The sequence below is a fragment of the Augochlora pura genome, chromosome 7 (assembly GCF_028453695.1).
Source record: "Augochlora pura isolate Apur16 chromosome 7, APUR_v2.2.1, whole genome shotgun sequence".
NCBI lineage: Eukaryota > Metazoa > Arthropoda > Insecta > Hymenoptera > Halictidae > Augochlora > Augochlora pura.
This window is the reverse complement of record NC_135778.1, coordinates 422,854-446,718: the sequence shown is the minus strand read 5'-3', so window position 1 is coordinate 446,718 and position 23,865 is coordinate 422,854. Positions and strand designations below refer to the sequence as shown.

Sequence of the window (23,865 nt, the reverse complement as noted above, 5' to 3'; positions counted from 1 at the left end):
ACGATGTTTACACCTGTTTTATCCTGTATTCTGCATTTGAATAAAAATTAGTCCGATTTTGAATTGCAGGGAATCTTAATTAATGATTTTTTACAGTACTTTTCATCGATCTAATGCTAATCTTTTGGATAATGTGTAAATAGGTAATGAATAGATTATGAAGTCGCAACACATTCGATCGATAGTCCCAAGCAAATATTTACGCTTAATTTTAATTGATTCGACTACCAAATACCCAACATTTCCTTAAACTGGAAAATATGAATTAATTGCACTGAAATAGAATGCAAAATTAATAATTCTCTTAAAATACAAAATTTTTATTGTATTTCGAATCTGATAAGATCTTGTTGATCACAGAATAAATGTCTGATTCGAAAGATCTTGTTACATAGATATCTGAAATTAGGTACATTTTATAAACATTTCGATTGTTTATACTCTACCGTTTGACATTTCTATTTCACTTAAGCTTAAAAGGAAGGAAGAGAGTCAATGAGACATGCGAATTACGTACAAGATCAATCATTTGCAAAAAAAAATATATAATAAAAGTTTTGAAAAAGTGTAATACATGTTTGGTACTTTCTAGTAGATATTTATTAATTTGTCAATGTGTGTATGCTTATACTTCGTAAGTACAAACTGAATCCGTTCTAAAATGAGGTAAACTAAATGCACGGGATTCTAAGTTTTATATGTATATAGCATGAAATAAAGCAAGATAAATATGTATATATATCTATATATATATATAATTTGTCTTCACAAAACAAAACATTAATAATCATTTGTATATATAGTTTTAAAACAGACATTCTGTATGTAAGTATCAGTGTAATCAAATATTATACAGAGTAACAAGTAGGAAATGTTTAGGGCAGTGTTTGGACAATTCACTGTATACAGTGTGTAATATTTTATCAAGGTAAAAAACCAATGAATTGTACAATTAGCAGAAGCACATATCGTTCTCATACATTCTTAGATATCTTATTTTACGCTCTTAATCCGCCTCGTTAATATAGTTTACAATTAGAATAAAAAAATTAAGTTTAGAATGATCTGAAAGCACAGTACACGTAACCAGTTCCCCTAGGATTTTAAATTCAATTACAAGAATCACGAACACGAATGAATTCGATTAAAATAAAAATTTCTTCGAATTATTGTCGGTCGGGGATTAAGGTTCCTACCCAGAATTATGTTTTCGTTAGGAAAAGAAGCGGTAAATCTTTGGAATACATTGTACAATTGGTTACCGGAACGGCGGCACGCATTAAGTACTATGTAAGCGTGATTACTTAACTGTCAACGAGTGCTGGAACGAGTCAACTAGATTTTCACTGTGTAACCAATTGTACAACATTGAATCGTAGTTACCGTATAGAATAAACAATCTTCTTCACAAAGAATAGTCAAAGTGAGGAACAAAGATAGCAGATATTCATGAAATTACGGTAAGATTAAAATATCTATCTACAAAGGCCTCACGTTGTTCGCTTTGATAATCGTACCAAAAGATGGAACTGGGTCATCGAATAATTAATATTATTAGAATTTAGAAAATGTCTAAGGAAATGCAGTTTGCGATATCAAGATACAATAGAACGAAGTGCCGTCGTATACAGTGGATAGCAAACTTTATTGCTGGTCGGAAGTGACCCAGCTCCGCCTTTTGTCCAACCGTCAAGTGTCCTGTCGTCGGACGGTTAATTAAAAATAAAATCGACGGTGATTCGAACGTGTGCGTAGACTCGAGAGACAGACGATAAACGACAAAGAAAAGTTTTTGTTCGGATCCGTGGATGAATGGTATTGATTAAATGCAAGAGAAACGGATATGCCTCCTTCCGCGCGCCTGTCTGTCATTTTCAATGGAAATGTATTTCAGGATATCTCCCTATGCTCGTGCGTTCTTTCCGCGTAGAGTAAACAGCAAATAAAAAGGAACGAAAGAAATTCTTAACACGATACATTTGCGAAACATCGATCCAAATACAAAATTGTTCCAAGGAATGGAGTTACGTGTTTGCTTAGAACGTCGGCGTGAGATCGAAAATAGTGTAGCTGGTTTAAAAAATATGGTTTACGCCCTCTGGAGCAGATGACGGAGCTACGTTATATGTTGCTATACAAAGGGACAGACAAAATCATGCGTTCACTGCTTTCGCTCCTTTCGAAATACAATTATTAATTTCTTAAACGAATCGTTCATGCAGAGTACATTTTTTCTAAAGCGCAATTCGATCAGTGGCAAGAACTGAAAGCAGCTAACGAATATTTTTGTTCTCCCATTGTGACAATACATATTGTTAGCTTTGTGGAATTTTACGTCTTAATCCTGCGCAAAAAGTAATATGTAGCAATTGTCCTCCACCAAATAATAACACAACAATTGGTGGCTTCTTTATCTAAAAGATCGAACACACGTGAACTAATAGAAAGCCTTGTTGCTTTGTTTTTCCTCTTGTAATCGTTTCCATCAATGGAGGGGATCGTAACGGAAACAACCCTTACTGAAAAGTACAAGGGACATGTGTACGCGAAAGAATTTTTTATTATAAACATGGGATGGTTTTGGTTATAAAATGTTTCGTGTAAATGTTCTCTTACATATTAATGTTATGCGAGGATTAATAGTAGTAAGAAGTTTCAATTTAATGCACAATTTCGTTTCTAAAAATATTTTTTTAATGCAATTGTTTACATGGGTTGTTTTCGGTTATGACCCACTTAATGACGACGTTGTTTCGATGCTTTTCGATAGAGAAAGTCTCATTGTACCATGGTCGTTTGTAGAAAAGAGGAAAACTTAACGATTAACCAACGTCAATAAAAAATATATTCTTTTCATAACGGATCTCTTGTCTCTCACCCTCCACATCATGGCCATCAATAATCGCGTCATAAGTTTCCCCTCTTTAATATCTGTACTTTCCTTATTACAATGTAATACTACTTAAGTAGCTATCTCTGTATTCGTTTAGGCGTATCGATTTGTTTTTGTCTTCTTTACACAATATTTTTATTATCCTCCTACGCGACACGCCCGTAACATTCGAAATACTATAGATGGTTTAAGTCGCCTCCCTTTTTCCTCAATTTTATTAATTAGAAATACAACGCGTCGCAACGATGCGCGTTGCGTTACAAATATGGCTGCCATGTTCACGATTTGTGATGCATTTTGGTGTTATCTCTTCAACGAAGCGGAGTCTCTCGATCACACCGATTTCACATTACAAATAACGTGTCATTAGAAAATAGTCATTTTTTAAAAACCGTATATTTCATTATATTGATTCCGGATTAAAACAATCTCGAAAAACGTTGCAAATCTTTTTTTAGAAAGATTTCCTTCGCTTACTTGTAAAATAAAAATGCATTAACGGTACAATTACCTATAGGCCTAGTTCCACTAAACCGTCGAAAGTTTTCGATACAAAATTCTTTTTTGGTCGAGTGTTGTAAATGCGCTGACGAAAACTGACTGTACTTCTTTTTTTAAAAAAAAGGAATAAAATGCAAGTCGACGATTTTGGCAGTTGGTATAACTTAAGCGATTCATAGTTATACAGTACTCGAAAAATTGCTTGCTCGTCTCCTTATCGTTTATATGGCTAACGCTAGTGCCGCGTACAAATCTAAAAATTTTTTTAAAACAACTACGGTATTATAAACTCTACCTATCGCCGCTGTGTACACGTGTGAGTTCGTTAAGTAAAAACATCTAATTTTATGTTCGTGGCTCTGGCTAGTCAGAGTGATCAAAAATCTGTTTGATCGGAGCGCGGGAACAATTCGGACGATATTTCTAAGAACCAACTTCTTCAGGCCTGGCCAATGGTGCTTTCGATTTCTCGGTGGTCACTGTAGTTGTTGTCACCTCCAAGTTTGCCAAGTCGGCTGCCCTAATCTGTAATATGATAAAACACCATGAAAAATCTAGTCCAGTGTTTTAGTTATAATTATTCATTGAATTAATTAATTAGTTATATACAAAATCTACTGACAATTCTGTTAGTTAGAACACAAGCTTCACTACGTCTACACAAAAAGATGTTAGTTGATGGTAAAAAGAAATCAAAATTTGTTAGAAAAATACAGTAATACTTTCAGTTTTATAGTCAATTTTACTATGTTATAAAAGTAGGGAATGGACATTGGGAAAAATAACATCTTTATAATATTCAACGTTATTAAAATCTGTATAACTGTCATTTGTAACAGAAATTTTATATTAATTGTATCTAATTAATATAAAATTTTATTTTATCGTATATTAATATTAGAACTGCCTGAAATAGCTATCTTGAATTCTACAGTTTCTGTGATAAATTCAAGAGCTCGGCTTACAAGAGATGTACAATTTTGCAGTAAATCAGTGAGAACTGACAAGACAGCAATTTTGATTGCTCGATAGTTCTAATATTACCAGATCTAAAAGTGCGAATAGGCGTTGTTAGTGTGTTAGCAGCCGACAAATATTTGCTAAGCATTAATTGTTTGAGTTTAAATATCGAGGTAAGGTCCGACACCAATTATTCGCAACAGACTCAGTGCCGTTTGCTGACCTCGACGTTTGGGGGCAGAGTGATGGTAGCGTGTGTCGTTGTTGTCTCGGTACCGCTGCGTATCTCTCTCTCTACCGTAGTGCCTGCGCAATAATAAATAGCACGGAACAAAACGGTAACGAAAAGAAATGGAAATGATAACAAAGAAAACGATGCTGGGACAAGATGAATTCAAAAAAGAATAAAGTGAGAACGGAAACAAATTATCGTAAAGCGATGAAAGACGAACAAAATAATATCAAGCGGTCGATGAATTGTGCAACTTCGATTACGTATGGATAGTAAGATTATTCGTGAACCTCCCAAAAATTGTTAGATTCGTCGACCTAGAAAATATTTCATTAAAAAGTAACATTGAGAAAACGTGTTCTCGAAATTATACAAAATGATCTAGTCCTAAACAAAAGTTTGTATCGTACATTTATAGAACGGACAACGGTGAACCTTGATTGATTTAATTACCACCTTCATTGGTAATTTGTAGTGACTCGAGAGAGTTAACAACGGTTTCACTCACTGTTCATTTGTTGGGTTTCGTTCGTTTGACTCGTTTCGACCTCCCCGTTGGCGGTGGTATTGTTCGTCGTCTGAGAAACAACAGTGGTGGTCTTCACGACCAGCGACTGATTCTGCGTGGAAATTTCCGAGGTTCGCGAGGTCACCTCCATCTTAAGTCCTGCAAGACGACTGTGAAGATCTTCGGAAGACGTTGCGTTTCTGAAAAGGGAGCTGTTACTGCCAATAAAATGGCGAGTACACGGAAACACACATTAGCGGAGCAAAATAAAGTCGTTACGAAGCCAGCTTCTGTGCGCAGTTAATTTGTGATGTACAAATTCTCTTAGATACATCGAAGATTTGCTACATGCTTGCAGACCTATACTCGATTGCAGCATACTCTTATCATCCAGTTATTTATACACCAATCTAAGTTCTGTTTCTCACGTATTCTATGTATCTAAAATAGGAGAAAGTTGCTTAAATTGCCTAACTCGAGTCTGTAGTTACATAGTACTGTCTTTAAAATAATAAATATTTCTCTGTTAAAAAAAATTCATTCGCAATAACAATGATACTATTTGTAAATCGATGCCCTCTAAACTTTCTATTTTCTCTAATAAATGTTTTTTTTAACATATTTCAAAGAAACGAGAAAACATTGTCGTGGTTAGAATGATAATAATAATAATAATAATATTATCTCGTGAGGGAGAGGAGCTACCTCTCTAGGATGATTCGATGAGATTTCCATCGAGTTAAAGTATCATTAAAATAACATAAAAGCAACATTGGTAGCGCCAATAAAATCAAACGGTAAGAAGCTAGGCTCAGAGGGGGCGTCTTCACTTACAGTAAATGGTCCTTGACACTATCGATCGTGATATCTCCTATAGAACTCAAGTCTTGACGATCGTCGTCTCCGTTGACATCGGTGGTGCTCGCTGCCGGTCGTAGGGACGGTTCTTTCGGGGACTCTTCGCCACCGGCTAAAAGACAGGCGTTCAAGAATGGGTACTAGAGGGTTGCGGTTAAGACACAGCATCTCCCGTTGATGTTAATCGGGTGGTTGTGAATTACGATATAGCAGCTAGCTCTCGTTTAATGAATCACATAGATGATCATAGCGAAGCAACACATATATGTGTAAATGTATAGATGTATACACAGGTTACAAAATATGCAAGCGGTTATACGCATATTTTAGTAGTAGCACGTTTAAACATTTTCCTATGATGGTTCGTAACTTATCTATCTGTTAATTAGATACAAGATCGAAGTAGCCACGGCGATCAAAGCGTGGTATACTCACTGGAACCGACGATACCATTCTCTGTAATCGTCCTCTGTACCGGTGCAACTGGTTGGCTACCTTGGGTCTCGCCCTCCGTTTCCGCTGTACCCTCCACGACACCTTGCTCTTGGACTTTCTCGCTGCCGGTGGTCTTATTGGCGTGCGACCTTGCGTTTGGTGGTAGATTCAATGAACAGTGCATTTTCGACTCGTTATTGGCCGACAGGTTGATTCGTTGGAGCTCCGAGCTCGAATGGAGATACAAAGCTTCGCCAGCTTTCGTAAAAGTCAACGAAGAGATGCCACTGAAACGATAGCGAAACGATCAAGTTAGCTGATAAAAGAACAGGTAGACAAATCTATACCGAAAAAGAACGCTCACTTAATATCTTCGCGTTTGATGGCAGCAGCGTTCAGTTGCCTTCTAAACTCCGGAATACTGAGCACTAAGCAATCCCCAAGATTGGTCAGACAGAGAAGGTAAGTTTCCTCGTGGCTACCAGTTGATTCCGTGGAATAGGTGAATTTCGCAAAGCCGGTTTTTCGCACGCGAGAACCTTCGTGTGCAGTCAGCTTGTATTTACAGAACGGTTTCAACGAGGGAAGATTAAAGATTTTGAACTGCTCCTCGCTGGCGATCACTACTCTATGAGGAGAAGCCATGTCGGGTCCGGGACATATGCCTTTCTCTGCCTCAAACGGCTCCGGCAACGGGACGTTCGATCCGTCGAGTATCGTTATCGCGATCACGGGTGCTCGGTGCTTCAATTGAATCTCTTTCCCTAATGTACAATTTACATCCTCCTCTGCCCGCCTGGCACCCGCTGGTATTGCTAACGTGAAAACATAGACGGTACCGTTATTGGTACCCGCCCATAGCGTAGGGGTGGTGTTCCTCACTGAAAATATTATCAATTCATGTTTCTGAAAGCACGTGGCTCTTTAGCTTGTAACTTTGATTTTATAAATTTCACTTACTGCTGATTATGTAACTCCTAGCAAAGTATAAACATCGAACCATAGAACCAAGGGCATCATCTACGGGTCTTGCTTCCACTTGTCTTTCCACGGTCTTCAATTCGACCGGCGATAGTTCGCCGCTTGGAGAAGAAGCGACACTAGTTCTGTTAAGTGAGTAGTAATTAAAAATTCGTGTAATAAAACAGGAACGATATAATTGACAAGAGGGAAAGCAACTTACGTTTCCTTCTTTTCCGGCGGTGCGTTTCTCGTAGGACTTCCGGCGTTCATTCTACGCTGCGACCTTCCTTTCCTCAATCTCCTGAAAGACTCCCTTAAGGACTTCTTGAAGGACTTTCTTCTGGAGATAGGCGTGTCTCCTGCTCCAGAGAGATCTACGAAACGCACGTTTGCATATAATATTTTGTTAAGCGTTAGGCCGATGTAAATTCCATTTAGGGAAGTATAAAGTACCATTTGGATTAAGGGTGCATTTGACAGTGACCGCTTTCGACCTGGTGTAATCAAAGACCGCTAAACCATGGGCGGTACCGGCAGACAATAGTCCCCATTCGCTGTACATAGCCAGGGCTGTGACCGCAGCCGGCGGGTACAGTTGAAGAAGATTTTGCGGTTGGAAACCAACCGCGAAAGATATGCTGGTGGTTCTCACCGGTAGATGATCATGACCTTTCCAAACGAAACCGTCGCGATCGTTCACAATGTTCATAGTGACGGCTTTGATCTCCTTGTTTACCGGCTCGGACGATATGGAAGCTGTGATAACATGGCCGGCAGTACCAGCGACCACTAACGTCGACGACAGTGGGCAGAGCAAGACCTTCTTTATCGCGAGTCTTGGATCATCCGAGTAAGGGTCGAAGGTGCCAACTTTTCTAAACGGAGGCCACACGTCTTCCTCATCTTCTGGCGGCTGTTCCAGAACATCAAGGTGCTCACCGGTGAACAAAATGGACGAATTGTATTTATACAATGGTGTCAAAGCGACGTCCGAAGCGTCCCAGAATCTAACGGTTCCATCCTCGTGGCCGGTAAGCAATAATTCCTTGCCCTTTGGCTTGTCACCGGCTGCTTTTGGACTCAGAATACCTCCGTCGATCGGCCATGGCTTTTCCGAGTATAGGTGCTCGGTCTGCGCTTTTCCAGCTGCCACGATATTGTTCCACAGTTCGTCCGGTACGTGTGGCACGTGTTGCGAACAGGTGACCTGAGATGGAACGATCGTTAGGGTTCCGAGGCATCAATAATTTCTAGCTATACATAGATTCAGCTGAATAATACTTACGGCGCTCGCATGAAGGGACACGAGATACGGCAACGCCATCATCTTCCACTCGGGGTGAGTCAGATCAATGGCTACTATTTCCTCTTCAGCCAGAACCACCAAGGCTTCTGGACCATCCGCGGCGTCTTTACCGTCTTCCGGATTAGGTAATACGGTGAAGAAGTCGATCACTTTCGAGGTGAAGTCGAAAACCACATGCTTCTCTTTGGACATTACGGTGAAAGTATCACGGTCTCCGTAGCTGGCTCGTTGCATCCCTCCAGAGAACAACACCAGTTCCCCGTGTCTACAAGGAAAACGTACATTTTGAAATAAGCGATCGCGAACGGAGGAGCTGCTGACGCGTACTCACTCTTTGGTCGGGTAGACCAGAATCTTGGTGATCGCTTTGCATGGGAACGGCCCGTACGGGGTGGTGGATTCTAGCATGTTATCGCTTCCGGAGCTCCAGAACGAGTAGGAGCCGTCGTTGTGCGAGGAAACGAAACGGGTCTCGGAGACCCAGTGCACCGATTCCAGCTGTTGCGTGGAGACGAACGTCTGCGCACGCGAAAACAAACCCATCAGCTGCACGTACACGTTCGCCGAAACCACCAAAGACACAACAAACGACAATCAGAACCAACAGTACCATATCACGTGTCGCGCTTAACCCATCGGGGCACACCTCCTCCCATTCTACTATGGTTGGCTGATCAGCCTCCTCATTAATTCAGATAGAAATCAACGCAACACCCTCCGCGGTTTGTAGCGCGGGGCGTAAAAGTGGCGCGAAAGTGTGCGCAATTCGTCGTCTCGGTGCGTGCGATAACTGTCTACGGAACAACCATCTTTCAAGCGCTACCAAGAGGGTGAACATTTTAGTAATGTTAATCGAAGAACTCGTTCCGAACTGCGTTTCGCATAAACTGATGGGCATGGACTGATCGTCGTCGATTATTAGACGCGGTCAGTCGAATACCAGTTCGAGGTTCGTTAATGAGACAGTCGTCGGGTTTCCTATTACCTTGAATCTTGTCAATTAAGTGCGGTCTCCGATGAAAGAGCATCATTAAAACACAATTTTCTCCACCGATGGGTTAAGCGTATCCCCACAAATATATTGATGACACAAGCCATGTGTGTGTATGTGTGTTTGCACGCGTGTGTATTACATTCAGAGTTCACTTTGTAAGCGGTGTTGTACCCTGGACGGCGATAGTTTAGTTTCGTGTGTGTACACTGACGGACATGTAAGGAGCTAAGGAAACAATAAGAACGAAGACTCACCTGTTGAGCTCCGGGAGTCGCTTTGTTCCAGAGAACCATCAAACCGCGATTGTAACCTATCAGAATATTGTCCGGATGACCTGGTTGTTCCGCTATCGCCTCGACCGCTCGCGGATTCATCTTGTAATCATTCGGGACGCTGTCACAGAGAAGAACATGCAAATTTCATATTTTAAACGTCCAAGATGCTAATTTCCAACACGATCACAGTCCCGTGACCCGCAAATCCAAATATATCAAGATATAAAAACTCGCAAGAACTTTCAAAGAGCTTCTATCATTTTTCCGAGACTTCTACCTTGAAAATTTTCTTTTCAGCCGACTCTTCGTCAAAACGAATGCGAATAAACGATGGTACGTTCTCGTGGACCGACTGTGAGCGTGTTAAAAATAGTGCGAAGACACTTGCGAGCATTCAAAATACTCCAAGTTGTCGCAAATTCGACAGGTGTTCTTACTTTTGTATAACGACCTCCTGGTAGATGATGTTGTCGGAAGTCGTGAACGTCTTCATGTTCAAGAGGTAGATGTTGCCACCCTCGGTACCCAGAAGGAGGTTCTCGCCGCTCGACTCCAAACACAGCGCCGAAACTTTGAACTTACCCTCCAACGAGAACGACGCCGTCTCGATGATCGAGCTCTCGTCGATCTCCCACATGTGCACGGACTTGTCCAACAGAGTAACCAGTCGGCCCTGTTTTCACAAATGGAAAATCCTCTGTTAACCGGAACTTGGAAGGCTCGATCTCCATTACTTCGCAGAAGAAATCTCTATTTCGTTTACCGTGCGAATTTCGATATAATCTCAAGCACAGTTTTTGATTTCTCTAGGTGGAAAAATCTATCATAACGAGACCATTTTGTTTAACTTGTAATCAATTTCTATTCTCAAACTTCGCCCCGAATATTACTATAGAAAATTGTATTATAATATTGGATGCAATAAATGTGTAAATTATATTTTATTCCATCTTTTATCTCGTATTAAATCCTGGCGTTATTTTGTGTGTATATGTATTGTACTTCTATTCCATCACGATTCTACATGATTTCGCATAATAGAACGTGGTCCAATTACAGGCTGAAGAATTCGATGATTCGCGAGGAAATTAAGGCTAGCAGTGCCTAGCGGTGATTGTAGAAAATTCTTTTCCATCGCGGCATGTATACAATATACATATAAATAATCGCGTGAACTATTGTACGGAGAGTGGTTTTCGCAATTCCGCGGTTTCTCACGAGCCAACTCCCGCGTCCCTTTTTTAGCAAGCCGGCGATTCTTCGCGACGCGAAGGCGGCATCGCGGGCCGAGTGAAAACTCGAGGAAAACGCCGAGCCTACGTGTGTTTCCTTACTTTCACGCGGATCGGCCGTTTTTCACGAGCGACTTCCGCTCCGTGGAAAATGCCTCTCCGAGCTCTCGCGTTATTAACGCGTGCAGTTAAACGATTCTGATTGCGGTCAGGAAAATGTTCTGTTCTGTTCTAGTTCTGCGACTGATGCGTCGCGTTGCCCGCCGAGATACTCGAGACTTCGTGAACTTTCCAACTTCGAGATGAACCTTAATTAACGCGATTAGCAGGATTGCGAATCTGTTCGCGATATCAATTCACGGCGGCAAGAACGATCTTATTTCCATTTCCAACGTGCTACGCGATGTCGACGGTCCGACATTTAAATATAATTATATCATGCATATACATGACTTTTCCTGTCAAAAATGAAAAAAGAAAATTTGCCAGTTAACGAGCTAAAGCATCCGCGAAAATACCATAAAGATTCGCACTCTCGCAATAGCTAAACGGTTTCGTGAATTTTCTAAATGGTATTTAGGTGGTGTGTATTTAGTTGCGTGGACGGTACGGCTCACAGTCCGATAATCGTAAGAGTTCCCCCTATCTAGTCTCGTTTGATCCTGTCACGATGAGATTATAATCGTGGGACTCGTTATCTTATCGGTCTTACAATTCTCTAGAGTCGTAAGATAAGATGAGGCTACGTGTCGCGTAATGCGGCGACTAAAGGGCTTCGATTTAATCGTGTCAATTAATTCTCGATTCGTTGACGGCAGTCGATATTTTCAGAAACAATCAGTGAATAAACCCACTGAATCACCATTGTCTCATTCTATTTCCTTCCACCATTTTAGCAAAGGGATTTAAAGAGTTCTCCTGACTCATTCCGTACAAAATATAACGTAAAGGATAAGGTAAAATTAGCTAGGGGTTGGCAATCTGCAGAGACTGCAGCGATAGCGGGGACGTTTATCGAAGTCATCCATCAGTTAACATCTATAAATTTAGCCAGAAATTTCTTAATGCCAAATTTACCAAAAAGGTTAAACGATCTCTTTCAATTTGATGAAATTTTGTAAACTGTAAATAATTTTTCAAATGCGTTCAGAATTCGTTCTTTTACAATTACAATTGTAGAATGAATTTTCGATTTGATGAAAACTATCGAATTCAGCGACACGACACGACACGACCCCAGTCGACGCGTGTAAATCGCTGCGTGCCACATAATCGAGGTGTCTTAGTTCTCGAGGCGCGCACACAACCGGATGAAATTAACGAGATAGTCGGAACCACCAGCGCGGCGGCGATGCTCTCTTATTCACGCATGTATTCCGCAAAGGAAAGAACTGATTAAAAAACGGTTTACCGCTAAGGTAAATGAACGTGAAAAAGATTCGTCGTTATTTATGTACGTATGCCGCAACGATGAAGTAATCTCGCATTATATTCCCGGTAATTATACACCACTTTTCCCTATTACCGCTCGCCTCTTTTTTTATCCACGACGGTAATTAATTATCAACGCAATCCTCTTCCTTTGATGCGCGTGCGAGCATCGCGCCCGAGCCGGCCTCTGCGCAGCTGTTCCCGAAACGCGCCAACCGCTCGATATTCTCGTATTCTGATCTAGGGGTTTTGTAAAATCGATTTTTTCGTCGAATGATTGATTGAACCGTCTCTGCAGAGGTTAATCAGACTTATTCGGGCCTAAGCAGTTCACATTTACCTAAACCTAAGCGAACTACTCAGTGACTGTGGTGAAAGGAAAGTACGCGTTCTACAACAATATATCGCGGAGTCTGTAAAAAAGTATGATCGACCGGTGGAGTGTCCGAAAAGCGTGGCTCGACAGCATACAATGGGAGTCGCGCCGTGTCCGTGTATTATTTACCACGTACACGCGTGCAAAAACGCATCGTGCGTCGCACGCGTGTCGTGGTCGTACACACGGTTACGCAACTCAACACCGCGCGACAGACTAAGCCGAACACGGTGTCGCGTTACCGGTGGCACACGGATGTGACTTTTAAAACAATCATAACTTCGCGCATCCCGTCTCTTTGGCTGGAATGGACCTCGACGCGCCGATGAATTCGGCGCTTTTTATGGGGGAGAAGCTCGTGTTAAATATCGAGCGATAAAGTATATACTTTGTCTTAAAAAGTATTAGAACGCCTGCTTGTATAGTATGAATTGTAGTATTCCATTCGGTTTAAATGATGTTTGCGAGTCTGCAACATGACATCATATCGTCGACAGTATGTATTATGTTATAAGTGTTTGTGCAATTAGTTTACCCATTTATTGCATTTTCTACAGTGAAATCTACATTAAAATTTCATTTTCTTTCACAGGGGTGTACGTATTGAAACTTTAGCAATTATCGAAATCGGAACGGGAGAGATATTACTTTCGAAATAATTAGTTTCGGTAGGGTAAACTCCGTTGGGTAAACTCACCTGATTGGGAACGGCGACGATTCTCTTGATAGCCCTCTCCCCGCTGTCGATATGCTGGCCATAGAACTCGACACCCGGCCTGCCAAATCTGCGGACGTGCTCTAGTCAAGGAAAACGGTGTAAACAGGAGGAAACATCCGTCTCGGTCTGAAAAACGTAGCGAGACCCGGATTCCCAGCCGGACAGATAAACAAACAGCGGTCTTGTTCGAAAATGACCGACTTAACGCGCTGACCGAGGCGTCTGTGCTCGCGCGATGCTCGCCGGGCGGGCCGAGCTTACTTACGAGGCAGTTTCTATCTTTTCCAGCTTTCCTCTAACCGGATATGGAAAGGAAAATAAAAGCTTCCCAGCGCGACATCCACCGATAGAAAGAAGCGAACACGTTTACTACTAGCATTGCGAAACGATAATCATCTCCCGATTACGTAGCGGCGGGAACATCTGCCATCGTTGTCTAAATAAAATTATGCGACTAGCTGAAGAAACGGCGTCTCGCGTCGATTGTGCTAGACAGAGTTTCTGCGCGCTGCTAATTAGCATGCTCGCTTCGGGTTCGATTGTGTTGCACTTGAAAACTGCCCGGCGAAGTCGATAAGAGGGGCTCCGAGAAATTGTATTGCCACAAGTTCTCGGATTGTTGCAGCATTCAGGCTCGTTGTGCCACGCGATTCGAAGTTTGGCCAACAAAAGTCTAATTAATTATTCGATACTTTGCTGCTCGATGCCGGAACGTTTACGGCAATACTATTTCTTTAATAACACTGTCATAACCTGGGTTATCAACGCAGACACTTCCTACGATCGATTTTTTTCGAAAGAGGACATGACTACGTTCTAAGCGAAATAAAAATGCATCGACAGTCAAGCCGCGGTTGAAGTCACAAATACGTAAAAGCCGCAGTCTAATTAAGACCATTTTAGACCGCAACAGTCACGCGAACTCGACATCGCTCTTCTAAGGTCCGCAGTCTAGGAGCGTAAAGCAACGGGTCGGACTATCGATCGAATTATCGTTCGCACGAGGTCCGAGAGAAAACTATTCGTTGCGTTAAATAAAAGAGAGAGGTCGGCTCCTGCGAAGAAGATCGCGAGGACGAAAATGTTTATGAAACATTTCATCGGGCGAAACGCGATCAGGCAAAACAAGCGAAGAGCAGATGGGAGGGCTGAATAGACTCTTTCCGTGGAATCGATAGTGAACCACGAACGAACTGGGTAACGAGGTAACAGCAACACGTTTTCCGACAAGTGCAAGTGCACTCCAGCTCCCCGAAGTGTTTCTCCATATCGATCAACCGCCAAACATCTGTTCGATGAACCAATAAAAGTTTCGAATGGGCCGATGGAGTCCGCGCGCGTTTCCCGGCCAAGCGTTATTTACAGCCGCGCTTTCCATTCGCCGCGCTCGCGTGATATGAAATTAATACATTCCGCGCGGTTCTAAGAATGGTTTAACGGCCTCCTCCGCGGAGCCTAACCCAGTCGGACCAAAACCAGAAACCGGTCATGGGTTAGGCCTCGTTGGGGAACCGCGCTGCACCGTCCAGTTCGAGCAATGATGAAATACAAGTACAGATTTATCGGCGCCGGTTTCTGCTCCTTGGAAAGCGAGATCCGTACGAAATTGTTAATTAGCTGCTGCGAACCATCCGCTTTTCCCACGCTCGCGCTCGGTTAATTTCGGTGGGGCACTTGAACCCCGGGTCTAGAAGATACTCGCGATACTCTTGGTATTTTTAGTTCCTAATTTATTCAGAGACTCGTGCTCCCTTTGATCAACGTGCTTGGAATCGAGCCTCGTATTCGGTTAACCTGCTGATCTTCGTAAGAAAGTAAGAACCTGCCCGACTTATCTCTAGTCCCCTGATGCACCCCGGCTCTTTTATCAACCGATAGTCGCACGTTTTTAGAACCTGTCGATATTCCTAGGCTTTTGTTCAGCAGTCAACACCTATTGCATGTTTAGGCCCTAGGCTTCCGTAGATTCTGGTACTCTCACTCTTAACACTTCATCGACCGATAGCCTATAAACCTGCTGTTTACCCCGATCGGTAGCATATGAATCGTCTGTGATGGCAACCAATCAAATTTATTGTCCACTAATAAATAAAATAGATCAAATAAATATTGTTAGTAGATTTAATTACTCTGTAATGACATAAATGTTTACGGCCGATGGACCGGTCGGTAAAGTGTTAATATAGTTATGTCGCAGCTTCCAATGCTCATAATTTTCAAGTGCCACAAATTGTCCGTAATGATACGCAGCTCTTGCTACTCTACTTTCATAGTGTAGCATCTCGTAGCTGCTCTGCAAAAAATCCCTATTACTCGCGTTCCATTCCACTGACCAATATCCTGAATTTACAGTTTTTGATCGAATTCGCCAGCTCCTACATTCGCAATCATCGCTACGCTTGCCATTTCCTTGCTGAAACTAGTCAGATAACCATAGCTCTTTCGCTATCTAGCATCTGGACGGTCGATCACAGCATTTTTACGCGGAACAGCTCGGTAAACTAAGAGGAAATCCTTGCTAAAGTGATTTATTCTCAACAAAAGACGGACAAATTGCTAGCGAGAACTGTGTCGTTGCCGGTAAGTGTCTTAAAAACTTAGGCGAAACCTTGGGGGGACAACGGTAAACGCGTTTTAAACGGAATCCATCGTTATCCAATAAGCCACAAAGACTCTAAGGAAGAATCGATGGGTAAAAATGGACAGAATGGCGAATCGCGAAAGTGTATCGTGCGAGCGCCGACTAAAATTAGAAGCGACGCGACGCTACGCTGCGCGACGGAGCGAGCGAGACGGAGGCGGCTCGAAGCTCGAAGGAACCGACGTCAATCACGTTTTCTCGTTTCCCTTCAACCTCGCCGGTTTTCGACGATTTATCGGCAGATACGACGGCGAACGTCATCGGGCATCGGCGATCCGCCCGAGACCAGATTATAAATACCGACAGGAAAAAACGAGACGTGGTTCGGAGCCGGGGAACGAGACGAGACGAGACGAGACGAGACGAGAAGCAAAAGGATACACCTTGATGGCGCCGGATGCCGTGCCGATCATCATCAGCCGCAATATCGGGTCCCAGGCGAGGGCCGTTGGATTGTTTGGAAAGCCATGCTGCAGCGTCTGCGAACAAAAAGAACAACGTTTATCAGTCGGAGCCACCGGCGGCCATTAGACCGTATATTAGCCTGCTATGGCTCGGATGGCACCTGATTATGTGTTTCGACTTCGGCTTTCAAACGTACGCGCCGATCGAACGCGGTTCTCTTTCAGCACGATACAGAATGCTTATCTGCCGCTGTACATTGTAATCTTTTGGATTACGGGATGAAAAAGTGTTTATCGGGTTTCACGGGGATATCAAATTTATTTATAGCGGAAACAATTTTTTTATTTTTGTATTCTTTTTCGTCTGCAATCTGCTGGCGAGTAATTAAAGAAATGTTAAGCAAAAGACAACCGAGTTTGCACCGCTGAACGTGTAACCGTCTATCATGTTACCCGAGGGTGAAATTTTATCCTTTGCTGTCCGGGACTCGGGCATCTCGCAACAGAGATTCGAGACGGACGAATCTTGCAGAAATATTTCGTTGCTGAAGATTAATCTCGGAAAAATAGACGACAATTTGTTTCAAAGGATTTTTACTATGTAAAAGGCTAACTATGCGATCACTGTACGCACGCATGAGAGCATTTCTATTGCCAAAAAATCGTTTCCAGTTTAATCTACCTAGAAAATCAGTGAAACGAATGATTGTCCGAATTCAAGCATTGAAAGCCGGTACGGGATTTCATAAAGAACCGCAGGCTAACGATAACAATTTATTGAATCGATTGCGTCAACAGTTTTATCGAAAAGAATGAGCTGTGGATTCGTGCAAGGTAACCGCCCTTTCATTTTATTGCACGCGCCATGGGTCGGCCCGAGGTGAATGAAGCCGAGTATTCGATTCATGAATCGGATCCGTCTCGTAATAATTCATCTGGCCGCGGTAATCAACGCACTATTTATACGAGAAACTCGCTAAAAATAGTCCACCTATCTGTATCCGTTGTTACGAGTACGGTCTCTCGCACATGAAAAACTTTCATTCACGGCGCGTATCAATTTACGAGGAACATGGACGGCCGTGAGAAAAAGCTGTCTCATAAAAAGGACTAAGATCTTTGCTCAAGATAAGTCCTGACGCTTTTCTGCTGATAACGTCACCGGCGACGATGCCACCTTTGTTTCCAAGACTTCGGTTTCTAAAGCGATTGATTGATTGCTCGCTCGGAGTCTTTCAAATTTCATTGGATAAATTTCTTGCTTAACCGAGCCATTCTACAAGCCTTTGAATACTGCAACTAGTTTCTAATTGCATTTCATTAAAATTTATCAGTCACGCCGAAGATTAACGTTTATTTGGATCCAATGCGTGTAGACGAACAATAAATATAAATCTATAAATTTATAATTCACACTTCGAACTATTTTCCAAGAATTGAGCATTTAACTAATGATTGATGTTGGTTATTTCGGTATAAAGGCCAGAAATCGCGAGGCGTTTTCTCTGGGTTTCGGTTAAAACAGCACCCGCACACGCGTGTCCGACACCCCAGGGGTTGAAGAAGAAAAGAAACAGATACACAGGTTGCGTTCTTGTACTTTTAAATGGGCTACGAGGCGGTGCGGCCCGCTTAATTGAAGCAAACGGCGAGAGACAGGCTAACGATCGCGACGGTTCCCTTCCGCGACTCGTTACGAATGCAATTAACAGTAATTATGGGCATCATCCGTTTCCGACTTTCCCGGCGCGTAACGTACGCTGACGCCGATTTTTGAGCGAATCGCCCGCGGTATTAGTCACCGATGAGTCAGATACGACGTTGGTTCCCGTTAATCGAGCGGTTCGGACGGACGATGTTCCTTCCTACGTGTGCAAACACTCTGGAAAAATATCCCTTAATCCTTTCACAAATAAAAACGTAATTCGAGTGAACTTTCTCGAAATTGGACAGCGCTATGAATGCAAAAGATTTGTTGGTATCGTTCACAAAGTGCGGAATAAGTTTCGACTGCGTTTACAAATGAAATGCGAAAGCCGGCGGCAGACGAAAATGCATTTCTATCGTAAGAGCGGCTACGGAGCGTTAAAAATATTTTCCTCTGGGAATCAGACCAAAATCAAAATCTAAATACAAAGAAAAGAGTAAAGTATGTACGATTTTCGGTTACGTAAGCTATGAGATTATTCCTTTGCAAAGGTACAAATTAGAAGCAATATTAGTGTTATAGAAGAACGTTTCGACCGAAGCTTCTCGAGAAAATGATTTCTGTCGACCGTAGCATGTGCCGAATTTTTCAGGAAGATCCAAAAGACAGTGAAACATCTTTCTACCTGAGCCAAGGGATCCTTCGAAGCTCCGGTGGGTACGGCAGCACGTACAAGGTACGACCCTCCCGAGATTTAGGGCTGCGCCATGGTAATATCGATTTGGCGCGTTTCCACTACGTGATTAGAAAAATGGTCGCTCGCCGGTTAGCCGGGAAGGCCACGAGGGTGAAATGAAAGAGGGCGAGACCTTGGCCCAGGTAATTTCCATGAAAAAAAGGGTGTCAACGCTTCCGAGTTTCGGGGGAGTAAGATGAAAAAGATTAAAGCGAGAAGGTGGCTTGGCCGGTGCGCAGGCGCAACAAACGATTAAGTCCCAGCCGAGCCTGATGTGGGCCAGCCTCGGCTTTTCCAAATATCGATTGTCTCAGACAGGTTGCCGTTTCTTCGAACAATGCTGTCAATTAATTACTTGGAAACCTGATAACGCGAATTCGATTTGAATCGAACAGCGATTATTTGTTTCTCGATAAAACATGTTGGTAGTAATGGTGCAATCCAAGAAACATAAAAAATTATTACTCGATCGATGACCCGGTGCAAGCAGTAGTGTAAGCGTAAATATTTTAGGTTGACGATATAGTCGAGAATATATAGACGATATAGATCCAGAATCTTTGGACTATTTTTTTCATACCAACATTGGATAATTTATGAACATCGATTTTCTTTAAGATTCCTATGCATATACATGTGCGCGCGTACAGGCATAGCTGACACTGCGCAAACCTATAAGCAGTTGTTGCTAATAGATTATAATGAAAACGCGATGTAAAACGAGGCATCGTTCACAAATTGTTTTTACTTTCGACAATAGATTACGGTACAACTTTCGGTGCAACCGACGCGTGTCGGTTACGTAGCTACGGCCAGGAGAAGCTAACGGTACATTCTTGCTCGTATATTACAACTTACAACCAGTATAAGAACGGCTAGTCGCCTTATCGTATTTTTGTTTGCACAAAGAACCAATAGTATCTTGTCCGTATCGCGTTCTCTCCTCATCGGAATCGTACGTGGAATCGTAGACCGACTCGACGAACGGCCTCCTCAAAATGAACCACAAAAGGGATTAGCGTGAATCCAATTACGTATTAACAGGAAATCGTTCAAAACGCCGAGATAACGAATTTTATCGTCGAATCAAAGAACAAGATTTCTTAATCGGCCATAAAATATCGAGTACGATTTTTGTCGAGCTACTTAAACAACTCAAGGAGACTATGATTTCTAGGGGCCGTATCGGACGAATTTAGAAATGGCTAACGTCGATTCAATTTTATTTTTCTAATCATTGAGTGTAGCGAATTGAAAATAACAAAAGATTTTACGACATCGATAAGTACATATATCTTTTACAATCATCTCTGACGGAGACGTCAACTACTCTGTAACCTCGTTCCGGTCCAACAATAAAATAACCAACAATCGATGACATAACGGAAGGTAATTTGTTTTCTCACGGGACCGACAGCAGCATGAACACCGGGTGCCAGAAAAACGGACAGGTTAATTGAAACTACGAGCACCCTCCACGATAAGGGCTTTCTATTCTTTTTTCCGTGGCTTCTGTCTTAACGCGCGGAGCGCGCTACTTCCTCTTCTAATTGCCCAACGAAACAAATTAACCTACATCTCTTATTCCATTTCATGAACGAATGAAGGTGTAACAGCAGCGTGTAGGCGGAAAATAAAGCATTTCCATTACAAATGTGTAGTAATTATTTAATTAGGATAATGGCAGATTGCTTTTTAATGCGTGACGAAGCCATCGAATACTTTTTATTGTTTGCGATTAGACGGTCGTAGAACCGACCGATTCAAGATGGCGCCGAAATGCCCGCCATTTATCAAAATGTAACCTATCTTCGATAGTTTTCCTGTATCTCTTTCTTTCTAAAACCTATTCGTCTAACTGCCTTCTCATAAAATTACGATGATAATGTAACGGGTTGAAGCGAGCTAAAGATTTCGTTTTACTAGAGAGACGAAGGGGCAGGGAAGCTGCAGAATTTCAGTTACAAGTTTCAAGTTGCAACGGTCTGACGAGCGTGAGATCGGGTCACGTCTATCTCGAATCGATCGATCGTAGCTGGCGCGACCTGATTTGCACACCCGGCCTTTTTCGCAATCCGCGTGTCGTCAAACATCAAATCCACGAGACGGGGAATTAGAACCGCGATAGGGTTTCGCGAGCGACGGTGCACACGATGGCCGGCGACGATGACAGCCGATCGGAGACAGAACCAGAACCACCAAAGAAACGCGGCACGCACGCACGCACGCACGCACGCACGCATAAACGCACACGCCGCGCGACGACCACAATAATCCTGAATCCCGACTGTGGACCGCGCGTCTCGTCTCGAGGCTAGCTGTCTTCTAGACTTTCGGTATCGATTACGTTCGGGTATCGACCTGTTGATTCTCCGCGACGACGCGACGGTTTGTACAGCATGCTGTATCGTGTTCTCCGCGAAGACGGTTTCCGTCGATCCTCGGATATGAAGTTACTCTTTCCATGAAAGTACACGGAGAAAGTGGTTTTTATGACTCACGTATCGAGGAGTGTAATTACGTTCTATCAGCCTTCTAAATCATATCGCGATACTCGATTGATCCACTGATCCTTCAAGAAGGATTCCCAGCTTGTTACTCAGCCGTGACTAGTAAACTAATCGATGGATCGATTATCGATCGACGTGCAAAAGGCGATCGCGAATACGTTTAAATTTTTTCATTCGACCGTGGACATGAATTGCTCGTAATCCGATAATACAATTTTTATTTTTACCGTTCGCGAGGGTCAGCGATCAATACTAATCGCTAAGCCGATACCCACATCTCAAAGCGAGATTTCGTGGTATACTTATGGATCTCCTTGAAACTCGATACGTCCACAGTATTTTTCAAGACGTTCGACATTTACCCGTGCAACGATCGAGAATCGCGCCTCCTTGCGTCTCGAAGTCGCAGATTTAACTCGTGTTCCAAAAAAACTTGTGGCGCGTCAACGTCGTGTCGTGATATCGCGGGAAACGGCAGATCGCTATCTTCGTTGGTAACTGAACAAACTTTCTATCGAGGTCGTCGACTTTTAAATAACGATGTTCAACTATGAGAGGAGATAAAAAGAAATGGTCGATCCATCCGTTTTATGAGCAGATACCGGCAAATATATCGGACCCCTCTGACGGTGTTTGTCCAACAGACTATCCCGCTGCGTCGTTTCGATCGACACGGCAAGAACATTTGCACGTACCAGTAGATTCATTGAAATTCTAATGTACTAACTAATAAAAATAGTTCGTCGTTAACCAATGGCGCAGTCGAAGCCCTACAGGATAGAAATAAATGGCAAAACACAGAACGACTTGGGCATCTCGCAACTTTTGCATTATTTATTTAATCGAAAATAGCATCGCGCCGGTTTTTACTCTCACTTTCCTTCGTGACGACTAAAACGGTAATACGGACCACACTGTCTCTTTTGTACCGTTACCTCCACACTCGTAACAAGAGTATCGATGTTATCGACGAACGCGGACGCACAGAGACACGATAACATTGTTTCCTCGCAAAATACAAATCTAATCTATCTCGGTAATCGCAACGCCCGCAACGAAGAAATAAAAAGGTAGAAAAGGGAGAAGGGAACAGCGAGAAGCGAAATGCGAGAAGGGTATCGAAAAACAAATATGCGCCGTGATACGTAAAAGCGGATGAACGGAAGAAAGTGTGTCCGGCCGTCCGGCGCGGCGTGTTCCGGCGAGCCGGGTGTGGGCGAACCTTTTTCCGATCGAGGATCGGAAAGCGGGTAAGAGGCAGGAGGGAGCTTACCTTTTGAAAGGCAAAAAGATTCTGTCGTTCGGCCGTGGGTTGTTGGCCCTTCCCTCTGATGAACTTCAGCATCTCTGTCACGGCTGGCTCTCTTGCTCTTGTTCTGGCGCGACACACGCACGTCCGTTAAAGACGGTTAATCCTCACTCCCGGTGTGTAAGGCGCACACGCGACGCGTATCATCCAGTGTGGTCGCGAAGGGCTCGCTAGGACCGCGGCACCTCCCCGATAATTAAAACATTCTTGAATGGAACGGTGAAACTCTGTGGATCGCGCGCGCGCGCGAGGTTCACTGGCTCTATCGTGCCGTCGCGTCGTGCCTCGACCTCAACCGCAACAATAATGTGTATTCCGTCGGTGCGTTCGACCGCTACACACGTCCGTCTGATACGCCTGCAACACGTCAGTCCCCTGTCTTTCACGCCGTGTCCTCCTCCTTCCTTCTCTTTCTCTCTCTCGCTCTCTCCTCCTTTCACGCGCACTCCGTGTCCCTCTTTCTCCTATGCTCGCCTCACCGTGTCCAACCTGCCTCTTCTGGCCGATGTGTCAGCCGCACCGCGTTTTTCGGCGACGTTACGCAAATTTCGTTACGGTTCCACGCTAGAACGGTCTCGAAAGGTGTGCAGCAGGATACCGTGGCCTGCTGTCCGACTCACAATACAAACGAACACGTAAAAACCATTGAATGTACTACGGACTACGGACAGAGGCGTGAAGTCCCTCCACGTCTGTCGCTCGCGTCTCTCGTGTCTTTTGCCGTCGCGTCGGCTCTCCGCCAATCATGAGTTTCGGTCGTGATCGTACAAGCTCGGGATTTGTCGGCAGCGCTCGGACACGCTCGGCACGAAAGCCTGCTCGGGCGCGCCCGCACGAACAATGACCTCGATCAGGCCTGCCAAACCTTACAATCAAATACCCACTTTCACTTGATTCGATTCGATTGCCACGCCAGGGAGCACTGTCACGTCTTT

General features: G+C 43.3%; 1 protein-coding gene across 3 annotated transcripts; it reads right to left on the bottom strand.

Annotated features, from left to right (window-relative positions):
• Positions 1–358: 358 nt before the first annotated feature.
• On the bottom strand, positions 359–23,661 carry L(2)gl (LLGL domain-containing protein l(2)gl). 3 transcript variants are annotated; one of them, XM_078187841.1, is made up of 16 exons: positions 22,895–23,661; positions 16,705–16,802; positions 13,662–13,749; positions 10,363–10,598; positions 9,905–10,043; positions 8,988–9,202; positions 8,636–8,921; positions 7,804–8,557; positions 7,571–7,724; positions 7,348–7,493; positions 6,752–7,268; positions 6,388–6,674; positions 5,929–6,064; positions 5,095–5,312; positions 4,578–4,660; positions 359–3,919 (listed from the first exon to the last, which is right to left on the bottom strand). In XM_078187841.1, exons 1-16 carry the CDS (start codon positions 22,964–22,966, stop codon positions 3,818–3,820), a joined length of 3,531 nt encoding a protein of 1,176 aa, XP_078043967.1. In that variant the 5' UTR covers positions 22,967–23,661; the 3' UTR covers positions 359–3,817. The 3 variants fall into 3 exon arrangements, with proteins under 3 accessions (XP_078043967.1, XP_078043968.1, XP_078043969.1); XM_078187842.1 differs by having other exon boundaries at positions 8,988–9,175; positions 22,895–23,660; XM_078187843.1 differs by having other exon boundaries at positions 5,095–5,294; positions 8,988–9,175; positions 22,895–23,660.
• Between the last annotated feature and the right edge of the window lie 204 nt (positions 23,662–23,865).